The 15,373-nt window shown below is 45.2% G+C and overlaps 8 protein-coding genes across 8 annotated transcripts; 3 read left to right on the top strand and 5 right to left on the bottom strand.

Annotated features, from left to right (window-relative positions):
• Positions 1-30: 30 nt before the first annotated feature.
• Positions 31-507, bottom strand: FPOAC1_009753 (uncharacterized protein; the record flags this gene model as incomplete). Its single annotated transcript, XM_044854174.1, has 4 exons — positions 31-174; positions 223-258; positions 309-411; positions 464-507. The coding sequence occupies 4 exons, from the start codon at positions 505-507 to the stop codon at positions 31-33; spliced, it is 327 nt and encodes a 108-aa protein (XP_044706844.1).
• Positions 508-1,396: 889 nt separating this feature from the next.
• FPOAC1_009752 (uncharacterized protein) lies at positions 1,397-2,089 on the top strand (the record flags this gene model as incomplete). Its single annotated transcript, XM_044854173.1, has 1 exon — positions 1,397-2,089. One exon carries the CDS (start codon positions 1,397-1,399, stop codon positions 2,087-2,089), a length of 693 nt encoding a protein of 230 aa, XP_044706843.1.
• Positions 2,090-2,529: 440 nt separating this feature from the next.
• Positions 2,530-3,162, bottom strand: FPOAC1_009751 (uncharacterized protein; the record flags this gene model as incomplete). The annotated part of the gene is made up of 3 exons (XM_044854172.1): positions 2,530-2,807; positions 2,856-2,938; positions 2,984-3,162. 3 exons carry the CDS (start codon positions 3,160-3,162, stop codon positions 2,530-2,532), a joined length of 540 nt encoding a protein of 179 aa, XP_044706842.1.
• Positions 3,163-4,953: 1,791 nt separating this feature from the next.
• On the top strand, positions 4,954-6,243 carry FPOAC1_009750 (uncharacterized protein; the record flags this gene model as incomplete). The annotated part of the gene is made up of 1 exon (XM_044854171.1): positions 4,954-6,243. The coding sequence occupies one exon, from the start codon at positions 4,954-4,956 to the stop codon at positions 6,241-6,243; it is 1,290 nt and encodes a 429-aa protein (XP_044706841.1).
• A 143-nt stretch (positions 6,244-6,386) lies between these two features.
• On the bottom strand, positions 6,387-7,562 carry FPOAC1_009749 (uncharacterized protein; the record flags this gene model as incomplete). Its single annotated transcript, XM_044854170.1, has 1 exon — positions 6,387-7,562. One exon carries the CDS (start codon positions 7,560-7,562, stop codon positions 6,387-6,389), a length of 1,176 nt encoding a protein of 391 aa, XP_044706840.1.
• Positions 7,563-8,375: 813 nt separating this feature from the next.
• Positions 8,376-9,688, top strand: FPOAC1_009748 (uncharacterized protein; the record flags this gene model as incomplete). Its single annotated transcript, XM_044854169.1, has 3 exons — positions 8,376-9,350; positions 9,400-9,501; positions 9,554-9,688. 3 exons carry the CDS (start codon positions 8,376-8,378, stop codon positions 9,686-9,688), a joined length of 1,212 nt encoding a protein of 403 aa, XP_044706839.1.
• Positions 9,689-9,854: 166 nt separating this feature from the next.
• Positions 9,855-11,097, bottom strand: FPOAC1_009747 (uncharacterized protein; the record flags this gene model as incomplete). Its single annotated transcript, XM_044854168.1, has 4 exons — positions 9,855-10,340; positions 10,391-10,577; positions 10,627-10,833; positions 10,883-11,097. The coding sequence occupies 4 exons, from the start codon at positions 11,095-11,097 to the stop codon at positions 9,855-9,857; spliced, it is 1,095 nt and encodes a 364-aa protein (XP_044706838.1).
• A 1,320-nt stretch (positions 11,098-12,417) lies between these two features.
• FPOAC1_009746 (uncharacterized protein) lies at positions 12,418-14,730 on the bottom strand (the record flags this gene model as incomplete). Its single annotated transcript, XM_044854167.1, has 8 exons — positions 12,418-12,756; positions 12,811-12,914; positions 12,974-13,167; positions 13,536-13,567; positions 13,612-13,873; positions 13,927-14,332; positions 14,391-14,413; positions 14,471-14,730. The coding sequence occupies 8 exons, from the start codon at positions 14,728-14,730 to the stop codon at positions 12,418-12,420; spliced, it is 1,620 nt and encodes a 539-aa protein (XP_044706837.1).
• Between the last annotated feature and the right edge of the window lie 643 nt (positions 14,731-15,373).

Below are 15,373 nucleotides of genomic sequence, written 5' to 3'. Positions count from 1 at the left end.
TTCGCATCTCATGATCTACATTACATTCCCTTAGCAACGGCCTCGAACTTCCTTGGGGTTAGCGAAGCAAGTTCCCTTTCCATCAGCACATGGGAATCCCTTGGCGGCGACTTCTCTGCAGGCATCTTCCCATTGATCTCCAGCGAGCTGAGCTTCGGCGTTTGCTTGGACGCACTATGGCAGGTTAGTAAAATTCTATTCTACGGAGTAGAGTTGACTTACACGGCCAGAAGGAGTGTCATAAGTGGCTCCGCCCCACTGGAATTGTCAGTTTGACTGAATACTCTTGCAAGAGGTTGCTGTCATACCTTGTGGCCTGCGTCATTGTAGACTGTGCACGCATCCATAGTTATGCGAAAGTTGTAGCTGTCTCCATTGTGGCAGGCACAGTTGTTGTGCAGTTTCGCCGTGCTGTGATCCTCTTAGCAAACTCATTGGTAGAGATGGAATTGGGCGAACTTACGCGACGGAGAGGAAGAGGAAAGCACTCAAGACCTTGGCCAACATGATGAATGATGATAAGAGGTAATTAGAAAATGACTGGAATATTTTAAATAGTAACGACTGTTTAGGTTGGTAAAGAGTGACTGGGCGATCAAAAGAGTGTAAGCCAAAAAGTGATGTGGTTGATAGCTGTGCTAGAGACAAAGGCCGTTATTAAAAGCAGTAACTCTTTATTCTATAGCCAAGGGTCATTTAATCGCCGAACGGCATTATCCGAGCTTCCCCTGTTCCTGTACTGCAATTTATTAACACGAAGCGGCATATAGATATCCTTATCCTTGGCGCCATCACATGAAACGCAACAACCATCTCATCCCGAGAGATCGGCGAAGCATTCATCCCAACAACAGTCACTTCTGATTCGTGTTAAGCATCTCAGCTTCTGAATATGGAAATAAATGACAGGGCAAATCCGAATTAATGGGGAATTCTCCAACGGGATGAAACCACGCGAGAAACTCTATTTTGACAGTTGGATGAAATGCATGATCTCACGGCTTTACGTGAAACGCGGAATTCCATTTTCCGTGTGGGGACTTGGCCTTGACAACTTCTATTTGTTCAATTAACTCATATTATGGATCTGTGCTCCATGAATAGACGAAGCATGTCGGCGCGATAGACGTTATACGCATTGCCCGTTTGGGAGTCAGAGGGTCTCGACAAGGATGGCATATCGGCAGATGAACGGGCGTGGACCACCAGTGTTGAAAAGATAAAGATGTCCCGCCTGTTGTAGATTATTGTATCAACACAGATCTTGTATCCGTTCATTCATTCACTCTTTTGAGATTTACGGTCTTTACCACTAGTCACTCATTCATTCATTTGACTTTAACCAACTATTCTGCTCTCCCAGTTGTTAATCGCAGTAATTATACCATCTGTCACCATGATTCCCTCCACCGTTCTCGCACTTTTGAGCATCGCCTCCGTCTCTCAGGCCGCAGCTGCTCCCAAGATCCTCTCCTCTGACGACATTATTGTCCTAAAGACCGATGGAACCTCTCAAATCATGAAGGCTGCTGAGTTCAAGGCTCTTGAGACCGCTCCCGCCGTCAAAGACATCTCGACTCCCGCTAAGAAGGCTATTCAGCGCCGCGACTGCAAGGACAGCACTGAGATCCAAGTCCTTTCCGACAAAGAGTTCATCAACTGGGACGTTGCCATGTCCCCCGTCATCAGCAGCCTCGGCGGATCCAAGGCCACCGTCAGTGTCACCAACGGCTACACCATCACCAACTCCCTCAAAGTCGGTTCAAGCTTCAGTGTCCCTCTTGCGGACATTTTGACTGCTTCTCTGAGCATTGACTATACCGAAACTTGGTCTTCCAGTCAGTCGCAGTCGCTCTCTTTCACTGTTCCCGAGGGTCAGCACGGTATCATTGTCAGCCAGCCTTATGTGCGACGTATTGAGGGTAACGTCATCGACGGGTGCACGGGAGAGGCCAAGGAGGGCTTTGTGTCGGATTCCTATGAAAGCCAGTCGTACGGAGATCTTCAGTGGGTCAAGGGTATCATTCGTCTCTGCAGCAGTAAGACGTATCCTATCCCTTACTGCAACGGAGAGGGCGAGCACAAATAAATGTGGGCGGAGGCTTTGCAAGATTTGTACTGATGACCAACCGTTGATGCCGCCTTGTATTTAAAACCCAGCAAATACTCTTTTCATAATAACGAGATTATTTATCGATCAGTAATACCCTTTTAATGCTTCGTGAAGAGGTGAAGAGGTGTGTGCTGCCGTAATTACAGAGACTCAAATACCAAACCCTAATAACAAACTTTAGTATTGCCTCTAAAATGTCTGCTGGGTAGGCTTTATAAGTTAAAAAAAGAGCAACCCTTCTGTCTCTTCGGAGGCTCTATGGTCAATTCGTAAAAATACAGAGAAGATTAGCATGGCCCCTGGACTAAGGATGACACATTCGAATCAAGAGAAGCTAGACTTTTTTTTATTTTTTGAACAGAGATACTGTTATTCTCGTCTTCCTTTTGTCATTTAACATTTTTTCAAGGGCATATTTACGACTGGTTGTTGAATAGGCTGAGGTCCAGTGGGATTCTCTCCCCCATCCAAATCGCCCTCTCCAAATGATCCCTCTTCATCGACGCCCAGCGATCCACACCCTCTTCTGCGATAATATTTGGATGTACGAGTGCCGACAGAGGTCCTCTCCAGAGATTCAACCAAGGGATAAATGCTCCGAATTGCGCTGGTGTAAAGAGATTCACTTCGAACATGGCGACGGGATGGGGTCCGATCGGTTTATCCCACAATTTGTAGATTCGCAGTTCAGGGACTGTGAATGTCAGTAGAGTTCATTAATTGTCTGGGCGTTTGAACATACACTCCCGTCTGATGCGCTCCCAGAGTTCTTTGGCGTATTTGGTTTGTTCTTCGTTTCCTTGATAATAATAAATATGAACATCACTACGTTGTCAGTCCTCAGTCTGGATCACGTGTGAAATGACTCACAAGGCACCCCGTGGAGTTTGATCATATGGGTCTATAAACTTGTCGTAGGCTTCACTTTTCTTTGCTGCTGCTGGGTTGACATAGCTCTTGCCATCTTCTGCCAGGTGGTTGGGCAGTGGTGGAGCATCCTCATATCCGGTGAGAGGGGAGGGATACTTGAAGACTGAAGCGTCACCCATGATTCTCAAGTCTGAATGCGATAAGTAAATCTATGAGTATGGACGAAACGGAATAAATTTAAAACGGTAATTTATTTTATGTGATATGATAGGGACAGAGCGCGTTCTTTATTTCTGGTGCGGGGGATTCGGCCTCGACGGTTGCGTGATGTTGTCTCAAACGCGTGGTGCTATTAATAATCCTCATTAGTCAGCACCCGCGCGGGATACAGAAGGGGTCCCTTTAGGTGCGCTGTGCTAGAATATTAACGCCGCTATGCTAGACAGCTTACTAGCCACAGTATATAAAAAGGCATCTTTATTTAATTATTATTCTTATTATAAAAATAGAATAAAATTCTTTAAAAATTATATTAACTATACTATAGTATAATAAGTATATATAAATTTTAAATTTATTTTTAAATATTAATTCTACTAAGTTTCTAAAGGTTATAAGATAAATTCCTTTATATTTCTACTATAGTAATATCTTTTAGAAAAGTAAGTCTAGTAAATTACCCTCTAGAAGAGGACTAATTTCCTCTAAATAAGCTAGCTAGTCTTAGCCCTTTATACTAAAAGATAAAAGCTACTTATTTTAATGCATAAAAAGCAGATAAATGCAGATACCTTAAATATTAATATACATAAGGCCTACCAAATTCGGCTTAGAGTAGCCTAATTAGGTATCAAGCACAGCGGCGTTAATTTTTTAGCACAGCGCACCTAAAGGGACCCATACAGAAGCACGTCAATTACCCTGCATCGGAACACGTTCAATCATTCCACAACAATACTGTCCAGCACATGGTCTATTCGTCAGAAAAAGATTTATATACCGTGTTCTATAATTATTCTGAGCGACCTTGAATACTTTGGGGCAACAATCCACGCGTTTAGTCCTTTAAGTTGTGGCGATCGACAATTATTGTTTACTCACCTACACAGATTTGGTGGAAGCGTCGAGTCCAAACCACGCGATAGTGACTGAGTAGTAACGCAAGTCCATCAACCAATTCCCAGTTTCATTGTCGCGTGTGACTCTCATGCCAACTGCATCGCCCAGTTTTGCCTTGGTCATTAAAGCCTTGAGGGTGGCTGTGTTACTCATCCCTGCGACTATCATCAACTTCCACGACCCTCATTTATCACCATCGAGTTTAAATGCTTATTGGGTGGGTCTCGGTCAATTTTGGCCGGGTTCTCCATCGGCAAGGTATGTAGTACAATCAAGGGTCTTTGTTTTCACATGATCTCCCCGTGCATCTCCAGAGTTGAGTAGATCTGCCATTTGTGATGTTTGGCTTCCGCATAGCCGGGGGATCTTCAGCATGATATAATTGAGATACTATCCGAGCATGAGATATATCCGGGGTTTCAACGTCGTGGCTACGTCAAGATGTGAAACGGTGACGGCTGTCATGTGGCTTATTATGAGACCAGACTCTACGTAGGCACTGCGAGTTGGTGTTTATCAGGTACAAACCGAGTTAGTATGAGGCTGAGTGATGTCTTACGTCCCTGAGATGATGACCAGGAACAGAAAGTGATGCGTACTCTTTTCAGGGTTTTGCGGGTCAAACTATAATCCATTGGTTAATTCGCATATCATTAACCGAGTGCGATAAAGTAGAGTCACTCACTGTCTGTGCCGTTATAAGCGGGCGATACGTAGGTCAATATCAATGACGTCAAATATTGTACTTTCGATCTTGTACCCATTTCTTGATCCATGTTATTTCCTTCATAAAATCGACAACCAATTCAATCTTTGTTAAAAACAGCTGCGTTACACTCAATTCTTTCAAAATGAATCAATTAAATGAATCCCACCAACAACCCGATTCCTTGGCATCAACACCATCTTCATCAACTTCTTCTTCACCACCACCTTTTTCACCAACTTCAATGGCTGACATTGGTACCGACTCTGGGAATCTCTTCCGTCTTAAAGACGTTCTCTCATATTTCTCTGCTGTCAAAGGTGATCTCTCCAACGTCACCGCCCCGCCTTTCATTTTAGCCCCGAGATCGGCCATCGAGATTCCTGCCGCTTGGGCATGTCATCACGATCTCTTTCTTCAACCTTCTGAAGAACCCGACGCCGGAGTGAGAGCGCTACTTCTGGCAAAGAATTATGTATGTAGTCTGAAGCAACTTGTTGGTGCCGACACGGAAGATGCGGGCAAGAAGCCATTGAACCCATTTCTCGGTGAAATCTTTCTTGGGTCCTACTCCGACAAGGCTGGTTCCCAATCACAATTAATTGTCGAGCAAGTGTCACATCATCCTCCAGTCACGGCTTGTTCGATATATAATAAAGAGCGTGGGATATCATCCCGAGGTTTCGTGGGACAAGAAACATCTTTCAGTCTGGTCAGTGGAGTCGCAGTACGGCAGACTGGCTATGCTATCATCAAGGACGATAAACACGACGAGACACATCTCATGACAATGCCAACAATTCTCGTCAAGGGAGTGGCAACTGGCAACCCATACCCAGAACTTGAGGGCCCAAGCTACATCACGAGCTCGAGTGGTTACGTGACAAAAATTGACTTTTACGGAAAAAGGGCATTTGGGTTTGGCGACAAGAACCAGGTCGTTGCCGAGGTCTTTGCACCAGACAACAAGAACGAACCACTATACCGTATCACAGGACAATGGACTGGCAATTTAGTCGTTCAGGATTCATCAAGAACCACACTCGAGGAATTTCACGTTGATCAAATACCCGTATCCCCACTAAATGTCGCACCCATAGATAAGCAGACACCATGGGAATCGCGACGCGCTTGGTCAAAAGTTACACACGCTATCAAAGAACGCAATATCGAAAAGGTTTACGCTCACAAGAGCGCCATCGAGGATTCACAAAGAAGACGACGCGTCGAAGAAGACAAGAAGGGTGTCGAATGGAACAGACTCTTCTTTACAAGATCTGCAAAAGGCGATGCAGTTGCGGAACCGCTTCTGGCCATGATACCAGAGAGGCTTGAAGGTATAGACTTTACAAAGACAAATGGGTCTTGGGCATTTATCGGAGTTGATGAAACGGACGAGTTGAAGGCGAATTTGAGTACAGACACGTTACCATGAGATAAAGACTTGATTAGCGAAATGAAAGATTTTTGAACAATTACAGACGACGTAAACCTGGCCATATCTACTAAAAAGCTCTCCAAATAGCCAAACCATTGAAGCATATCCTTTTCTTCCTCGCGCCTAGAATATCTGCTCTATTAGAAAACCATCACCGTAGTCGTACCTCCTTGTTGCGAAGGTGGTTTCAGAGATCGGTTGAGGGTTGAAGTAGAAGAATTTGGTAAAATCGGTCGGGGAGCCCAACCAAAGTAGCCAGGGTATCTACAAGTGGTTGGAGATGTCAAGCCCAAAGAACACATCCTCGAATAATCCCAAAAAGGGAAGCCTAACCGGGGTGGTAGGTCAAAGATTTTGCTATATCTGTCTGCGATCAAGAAACGAGCATATGATGCATCGTCCAGCCTACATTCCCTGTCCTCTAGTTGAGCCATCGTCGCCCTCGGATGCATCGTTGCCCAACGATTATATTGTGAAGGCGCGGGGGCTTGTGGCAGTCGGAAGACGGTGTCGTTCTTGTAGCAGGCTGGCAGATGCTTCACCATGACGTATACTTCTACTTCAACGGAGTTTCCGTAACCACGGTAAGGCAAGATAGATACCGTGTTCAATCGAGACAACAAGGAACTGTCAACGTTGGACCAGCGGACTATATTTGGCCTACTGCGGACCATAGCCTTAACTTCTCCTACGAGCTGTATAATCCACAAAGCCCGGACAGCTCTCATTTCTTCGATATATGTCGGCTGGCCCATACCGTGAAGAAATTCAACCTCGTATTCAGGTATAGGTTCAGGGTCGGGGGGGAAACGTGTGAAGCTTGATCTTTCCAGTCGCTGAAGCCAAGATGATAGCAAAGATTGCGCCAAAGCCGAGATGTGGTAGGCTGTCGCCACGACAGAAGTTATCACATCGCGCGAGTTTGGTAAAGAGTTTGGGCCGAAGATTGTGCACGGCCCAGCATTCAAGAAATATCTATTCTGTATATCATGGCGGGTTATGTGTACCAAAAAGTCTTTCCGGAAACCTCTCAGATTCGCAAAGGGAAAGTTCCGCGCTCGCACAAGTGCCACTGCTCGGATAAGCTTACTGACAGATACCGGCGTAGTCGAGTGTGGTCCTGAAAGTACGGTTTCTGTAATCGAAGCGTAGCGGATGGCAAAGACGCGCCAGCAATTGGGCGACGCTCGCAGCAGATCCCACAACGCTTCAAGACTCGAAACACTGCTGACGATTATCTCCAAGATTTCTGGTGGAAACCGCTCCAGCGATGCTAGATCTGTGGGGGCTGTGGTATCCTGTATTGCGAAGCTCATGACTGTAGGACAGTAGAGAATTTGTGGTTGTGTGAATTGACAGAGATGTATAAAATTGGGAGGAAGGGAGTAAGCAGATACTGTAGCTTGAGAAAAGGATGACACCATAATTCACAGTATATCTTGGAAACAAAGAAGTGTTTTAGGTTATAGTCCCATCACATTGTAGGTACCTTATTGACGATTTTTACCAACAGAGTTTCCCAAAATTACAGCAATAAAAAGTCCAAGTCGGCCATACTCTAAAGTATGTCTGTGCCACTATCATCCAGTTTCTGAATAGATTTGGGTTCAGCGACAAATTGTTCAAACACAGAGTTTCTTGACGCAGTCCCCGAGGCAAACTCAAAAGTGTCGAGAAACACCATGAAATAAATTCTCCTATCATGCACTTACACCCTCCACTTTTAGCCTGGTGGCTCGTGATTTAGATGTCATGTTTCAATAACCTCGTAATTTGATACATAAACTCATTACCCCGGCGCCATAGTCTGCTGTTAAATTGACTCTTGTTAGTGCTTACATATACTGTTTTGCGCTGCTATTGTGAATCCTACCGCTCCTTTGGACCGAGATTCGGTCGAATAATTCCCAACCCACTTTGAGTCGCATTCAATACGGAGAAAAAATGCATCTCACAGCATCATCGTGACCAAGGAGTTTCCTCGATTATAAATCCTTGTTGTTTTGTCAGCCGTGGTATCCACAGACACCACAGCTTTCGGCGACGATGAGAAGCTATAAAATGCCCACCGTGGTCATGTAATTAAGAATCATAAAATATCTACAATACTCACAATCATAATAATCACCATGTCAGCACTTGCAAACTTACCATTCTCTTTTCCCGCTGGGCTGACATCGCCTCAGCCCTTTAATATCTCTGTCAATAAAGACTTCATCCAACACACTCAAGCCAAAGTCCAAACATGGCATTCACCTGTTAGTCTGTGGTCTAACTGGACTATCGAAGGCCCCGACACAGATAAAATCGATGATGTTGCCCAATATTGGGCCAACGAGTATGATTGGTTTTCTGTCCAGGATCGACTCAATAACGAGGGCCATCATTATGCAACTTCAATCTCGAGCGACGGGAATTACACAGCCCCTGTTCCACTCCATTTTGTCCACCGGGAGTCCACTCAACCTGATGCTGTCCCTCTCCTTCTACTTCATGGATGGCCCTCAACTCATCTGGAGTGGTCCAAAGTCATCGAACCTCTTGTTACTGGCGCTGACACACCGTTCCACATTGTCGCTCCTGATCTGCCGGGCTTTGGCTTCAGTCCTGCTCCTACACAGCCAGGACTCAACCCTCGCGAGAACGGACGGGTCATGGATGGTCTCATGAAGCAGCTCGGCTACTCTAAATACGGTATCGTCAGCACTGACTTGGGTTGGCAAGTTGCCATGTGGATGGTCGGAGACGCTGAGTCAAGCATCATCGGACACATTACAGATTTCTTCCCCGCCCAACCAACCGAAGATGACTTGGAACGCCTTGCACGGCACGCGACTACTGAAGAGGAGACAGCTTATATCTTGTCTTCAAACGTGTGGTATTCTTCTCACTCTGCGTATTCAACTGTCCACACACAAAAACCTTTGGCCGCAGCCCTGGCATTTGGAGATAGTCCAGTCGGCTTTCTCGGTTGGGTGTGGGATCTGATGTATGCGGTATCAGATGGCTACAAGTATACTTACGAAGAACTAATCACCGATGCGATGATGCTGTTCATTCCTGGCCCGTACAGTAACATTCGCGCTTACCTTGAGGCATATAGCGTATGTCTACTTATCCTCAATTTGAGACGATAACTAACAAAGTTCTTAGCCAGGCATGATGACCTTCCCGAAAAGCAAGGTTCCCACTGGTGTATCGGAATGGGCCTTTACGAATGGGCCATTCCCTGATATTATCGCTTCAGCTCTGTCGGTATGTTACTTCTCGACTTCATTATTTCCTGTGGCTAATCTTTTGGATATAGCCGCGAAGCTGGATTGAGAGAACGTCGAATGTTGTCTACTTCAACAGACATGACTTTGGAGGTCACTTTCCTGCAGTATCGCAGCCAAAAGAGTGGCTGGAGGACGTTCGCAAATTCTTTTCCGGACTTGAATGAGATGAATACTGTCCCATGGGACAGCCAAGTACGATGGACGAGTTTGTTCTATGGGCTGGTGAAATCGGATCAAAAAGTATCGATTGGGTAGCTGGGTAATTCTTCCCACAGATTGGTATAATGAGTTATGGTATTAATTGTAGAGAATAATATTAAATAAGTCACTTCATGCGCCTCCTTGACCTCGCTCAATCTGTTCATAGCGACTCCTCTTAGGTCGCCCTTCGCCCCGAGGCGATGGTAGCTCAACCTCGACTGGACTGAACTTGCTGCCCTTCCGTTCATGTTTGGCTGGCTCTGTCTCAATCTTGACGTCGATACGTCGGTGGATGCCATTCGAGGTCTCGGGCATATCGGAATCGTCGTCGAACGATGCTTTCGAGGTTGAACCGGCTTTTGACTTGTGCGTCATTTCTATAGATACGCCGTATGTTGGAGTCTTATCCTGTGCGCCGTTCTTGGAGCTTTGGACTTTCGGGGTGTTGGAGTATGAGTTTGAGGGGTAGAGTTCGTCCGTCATCTTCTTTCGGGCTAGGTGTGTGATCATGGAAGCCATGGACATTTCGATGTTGAGCTTGACCAGGTATACAACGGGGTGGAACTGGATAAAGACTGTCTGGTTTGGTAGGGACATAAGGCCGATAAGCAGTATCTGATCATAATATTAGTAAGGTTCAAGAGAGTAGCAAGGTGTATACATACGTCCATAGCAACAGATACAGCCATGAGTTTGGAGTTGAACGATACAAGCGGCTGGTATTTGGTGAGATGGCTCTCTTTTAGAAGCCTTTCTTTGACGATATGGAGAAAGTACCAATTGAGAGCAGCATCAATGATACAAATCAAGATCTTCGAAGCTCTATCCCAATACTTGTTGATAGTAACAAAACTAGAGAATGTTAATCCAAGGAACGCCGCCTCTTGGGATGATAACTCACATCTGGATCGGCGGATCAACGTGTGCCGGTATAAAGACGCAGAATACAGCAATGTTGATAATTGTTGCCACCAAGGCGGTGCCCCATTTAAGGCGCCAGATTGTTTGTCGGGACTCGGCGATGATACTGATTCTGTTGATGATGATTTGGAATAACAGTTGGATCTCGAATACCCAGAAGAATAGGATAAAGAAAAAGACAGGAATGCTATCAAAGTTAGATCATACGTAACTACACCTTCCAATCGATTACGTACCCAGGTTGAATGATGCCATTGAGGAATAGATAACCGAGTATACCAATACCCAGATTGGCTATGATCTCTCCCCAGATCATGTAAATGTATGTACTTCGCAACGGGCTGCGGTTCCGTCTCGTTTGCTTCATAGCCTCCCATACTGTTAAGAAGCCAAACCCGAGGGAGAATCCCAGGGCCACGGAGGCAACCTTGTAATCGGAGACGCTACTCATGCTGTGGCGTGGCTGTGTGAGGAATAATGAAAAGAACGGATAAATGAAGAATCATTATATATAGAAGAAAATTAGAAAACTCGAAACAAGGGAAGGGTCTAGATTTGAGGACATGGCAGGCATCATAGTTTCTCGAAACGACCTCGGTAGCGGTTAGAGACTTGAATAGACTATTGGGAATAAGTGGGATTTGAAATATCCGCCGCCCCGCATGATAGAACAGTAGTTGATCTTGTGTCGAAGATCTTGGACCAGGGGAATGCACCTAGTGTTGTAGCTAGAAGTGTCACGAAAGTCGAGTCAGACTCTGGCAGCACTCGCATACTGGCAGAAGATGATCTCTCGGAGTGGCTGTGAAACCTTATATCGCTAGTCATGACTTTTCTCAAGTTACGCTCAAGTACATTGCATGGTTATGATACAGTTAAAAGTAATAACACCGTTAAAGACAAAAGAAACGAGAACCAGTGCACCGGGACCATTTCGCCCGGATCTCGGATATAACTCCAGTCTAGGTATAGATCGCATGAGGCTGACAAGTCTCGGTGGTGTATGAAACTAATGACAACAGAGACTAGCCGACTGATTTATTTGCAGATCCCCGATATTCTACTGGTCGTGATCCAAATTTCTATCTCTTCCGCACTAGAAACGGAACTATTCCGAGTTACGACATCGGCCAGATCCACGCGCACAGTCATTTTGAAACCTCGTCAACCAATCCCTTGTCGTTGACAGGTTGTTTAATGTTGGAGACATATTGATCGGAGTCCGAACTAATGTACCCCTGAACGAAACCTAGACGTCAATCAGCAAATCATCGCTGATCCTGATCCATCTCGCTGTCATCGCCACGTGTGCAAGACTCAGATTCGCGGCAAGTTCCGTCAAGGTTACAGTACCCATGCCTCGGGGGGAAATAAGACGTCGGACGCTGCTAGGGCGTCTGACGTCCGAAGTTTTGTTTCCCCCCCTAGCCATGCAGCCATGGTAATAAAGGAGGGTATCCAGGCTCAATTTGTCGCCGAAATCTGATTGACAGAGGGCCAGAGAACTCATATATCAGCTATGACTAAAAGAATGATCTGCATCTCCGTGCCTTAGTTTGTTCCAGAACTCCTGTTCTGATCTCATGAGTAGTGAACTCAGTTCTTGTGGTTGCAGAACAAGTGTCTCTTGATATGTTAAAGTTTAAACTAGTCAAATTTCCCTTGTTCGTTTACGACTCATTTTGGATACAGCTACCCTAAGTCTTGAATCATCCACAACGTCCCACCTGATGGACCATTTGGAGGACAACCCAGTCCCAACAAACTAAACCTAAACATTGATCTTCTTCCAGCTCTCCCTTTCCTTCAATCCATTCCACCATTTCTCAACAGCTGGGTACTTTTGAAGAAGCTCACCGAACCCCAGTGACTCTGTTATCTGTCCATACGGTAGATGGAACAGATCGGCGAGGGTGACATTGTCTCCAGCAAGATACTTCTGCTTTGAGAGGATTCTCTCATATCCAATGAATGCTGCGTCCAGATCATCGAGTTTGGCCTTGACTATGTCTTTATTGGCAGGACCGAAGCCTTTCATAGGGCCGAAGATTTCCTCCATAGCGATTGTACTGACATTGTGATAGAAGTAGGACAATTCCATTGACAAAGCCTGCAATTCGTTAGCACGGATCCAACCTTTGAATCAATTTCCAGATATTCTTACCTGCTGAAAGGCTGCGTATGCCTTGAGGTCACTCTCAGGGGGGGACAACTCGATACCTTGGCCACGATATTTGGCCGCAAGGTAGTGACCAATGGCTCGACTTTCTGTTAAGAAATATGTTGGTTATTTGAACGGGTGTTTTTCTCGTGAAACTACAACATACCAAATACTCGAATGCCTGCTTCCTCATCAATCAGGATAGGAATCTTGTTGAACGGATGAAATTTCTCAGCGTATTCCTCTGTCTTGTGGGCACCAGCATAGACGTCGACAGTGATCAACTCATACTCAAGGCCCTTTTCCTCGAGAACGGTGCGCACTAGGAGTGTGCAGGTCGATCCAGGAAATCCATAGAGCCTGAGAGTCATGTTGTAAGTCGATGTGAAGAATGAGGTATATGAGAAAGTGATGTGTTTTGATAGGGATGTGAAGAGTGCTGTTGAGATTGAAGATATGTTCGTTCCATGGCTATATATCAAATAATTGTCTTGTTCATACGTATGTTGCAACCAACTTGTTATGATTCAGATGAGTAAGTATGATTAATTCGGCTCGATTGGTCGCTGTCCGTTGCGGACGGAAAACGGACGAGCCTCGGACACCGGCACGTCGCGTATCGCCAGTGGCGTCGCGCGCGTCAAGTTGGTCAGCTCGGCCCCCAGATTTGTAATTGATTATTGATTGATCAAACAGCTATTAAATGATACGATAGACATACTAATTACTCTATACAGGTTGCGATGAAACAGGCCTCAGACTACAAATTCGGTTAAAAACTACGGTTGTTTCCGTTTTCTTCACAATCCCATCCTCTTGTGGTTTACTAAAGAATATGGTATCGTCAGACTGATCAGCGAGTCGGACATGCGTCACATGGTTGGCTGAGATTGAAGTTGTCATTTTGCCGCCGGATGAATGTTCAACATCATTTCGTCCGAATCTGTTTGTGGATGGTCGATTGGTCTGTTGTTGAGAATCCCTGACAATGTGACCCAGAAGAGATGCAACGTTCATCTCGATGTATAGTTTGAGTAGGTAAACGAGTTGGTGGAATTGCACATAGCTATCAGAATATCAGTAATGATGATGTTAATAATTGTGCCAAGATATACTTACACCACAGGGCTTGGAAGGAACGTAGCACCCATCAAGACAAAATCCAGTGACACTGATAGAATTTCCATGGCGACGTTAAAGTAGAAGAGCTTGTTATACTTGGTCAATCCATACTTGATCAGCCTCGATCGGACGAGGCAAATGAAGTACACGTTTAGTGTGAGATCGACAATGAGGAAGATGCCTTTCTCGGTGCGATCCCAGACAATGTTGATTTCGTGGTATACAGGAGAAATCTGCAAACGGGCGGGGATCCAAATGCAAAAGCCACTGATATTGATAAGAGATGCGATTAAAGCGACACCCCATTTGACTCTGTTGATGTTTCTTTTGTTGACTAGGAGGAGTGCTATTCGATTGATGATGATTTGAAGGGTGAACTGGATCTGTATGCTCCAGGCAGCAACTAACAATGAAAGGTCAGTCGCCTGTTCGGTACCATCAATACAGATTGAGAGACATACCAATAAAGAAAAAGACCCAGAAGCTGGCCAGTGAAGACAAAGTCAGCATAGCTCGGCGAAAACGAAAACAAGAGACAAACCTTGGTGGAGCGATTCCCCTCAACCAGCAGTAAGTGACAATACCCATGACATTGCATCCAATCCAATCGAGCCAACACATGATGATATAAGCACTGAAAAGTCGCCCTCTTCTATAGGCAGAAAGAGTCTGTTGAATCGCCATGGAAGCAGTGAACAAGGTTGCTCCCAAGCTACAACCAAAGATGATGCTGACAATATTGATCTCGAGATCTCCGGGCTTCTCGCTCTTGTACCATGGTGGAATGAGGAACCCTGCCATGTTGGCAGCTGGTATCGAATGGGATGTTGTGTTCAGTCTGTTGGTACTCAGGACATACTTCTAGAGATCTGATGAAACATTTCCAGGAGTATCGAGATATATACCAACGTGGAATTAGATGGCAAACAATCCATGTAGATACTGAATTTTGGAATGAGGAACTATCGTTTCATGGCGTCCTCGAGAGGTCTGTGGTATAAACTCTATTAAGGCATGACTCTCCTACAGTAGTCATTTAGCCATTCAAAGACCGGAAATAACATCCCACCGCACTCCATTACGATCCTGGGGAAACTAGATCTCCGATCCGATAGATCAATTACCTCACTAATATACTTATTAAAGCCGACCTTGGATCAGGAACCACAGGGCAGACTCGAGATGGTTAAAGTCTGATGAGCTGGTCATTCAGCGCCCGGACTGGATAATGCGATGTGAATTAGACAATAACCACTATTATTTCTCTTTACGCCACGGTCATTAGCTTAAGCAATTCACGAATATTAAATCATCGGTCGAGAGTCTAGACTGAAAGCTGCGCCAGACGTCGATTATTTCTTTTTATTCTCAAGTAGTTAAATGAGAGTCAGCCACATCACAGAAGCCATAAAGATCACCTGAGAATTCTATCACCGATAGGAGA

Source organism: Fusarium poae, chromosome 3, assembly GCF_019609905.1.
Source record: "Fusarium poae strain DAOMC 252244 chromosome 3, whole genome shotgun sequence".
NCBI lineage: Eukaryota > Fungi > Ascomycota > Sordariomycetes > Hypocreales > Nectriaceae > Fusarium > Fusarium poae.
Note: the sequence above shows the minus strand (reverse complement) of the source record. Positions and strands in the feature narration are given on the sequence as shown.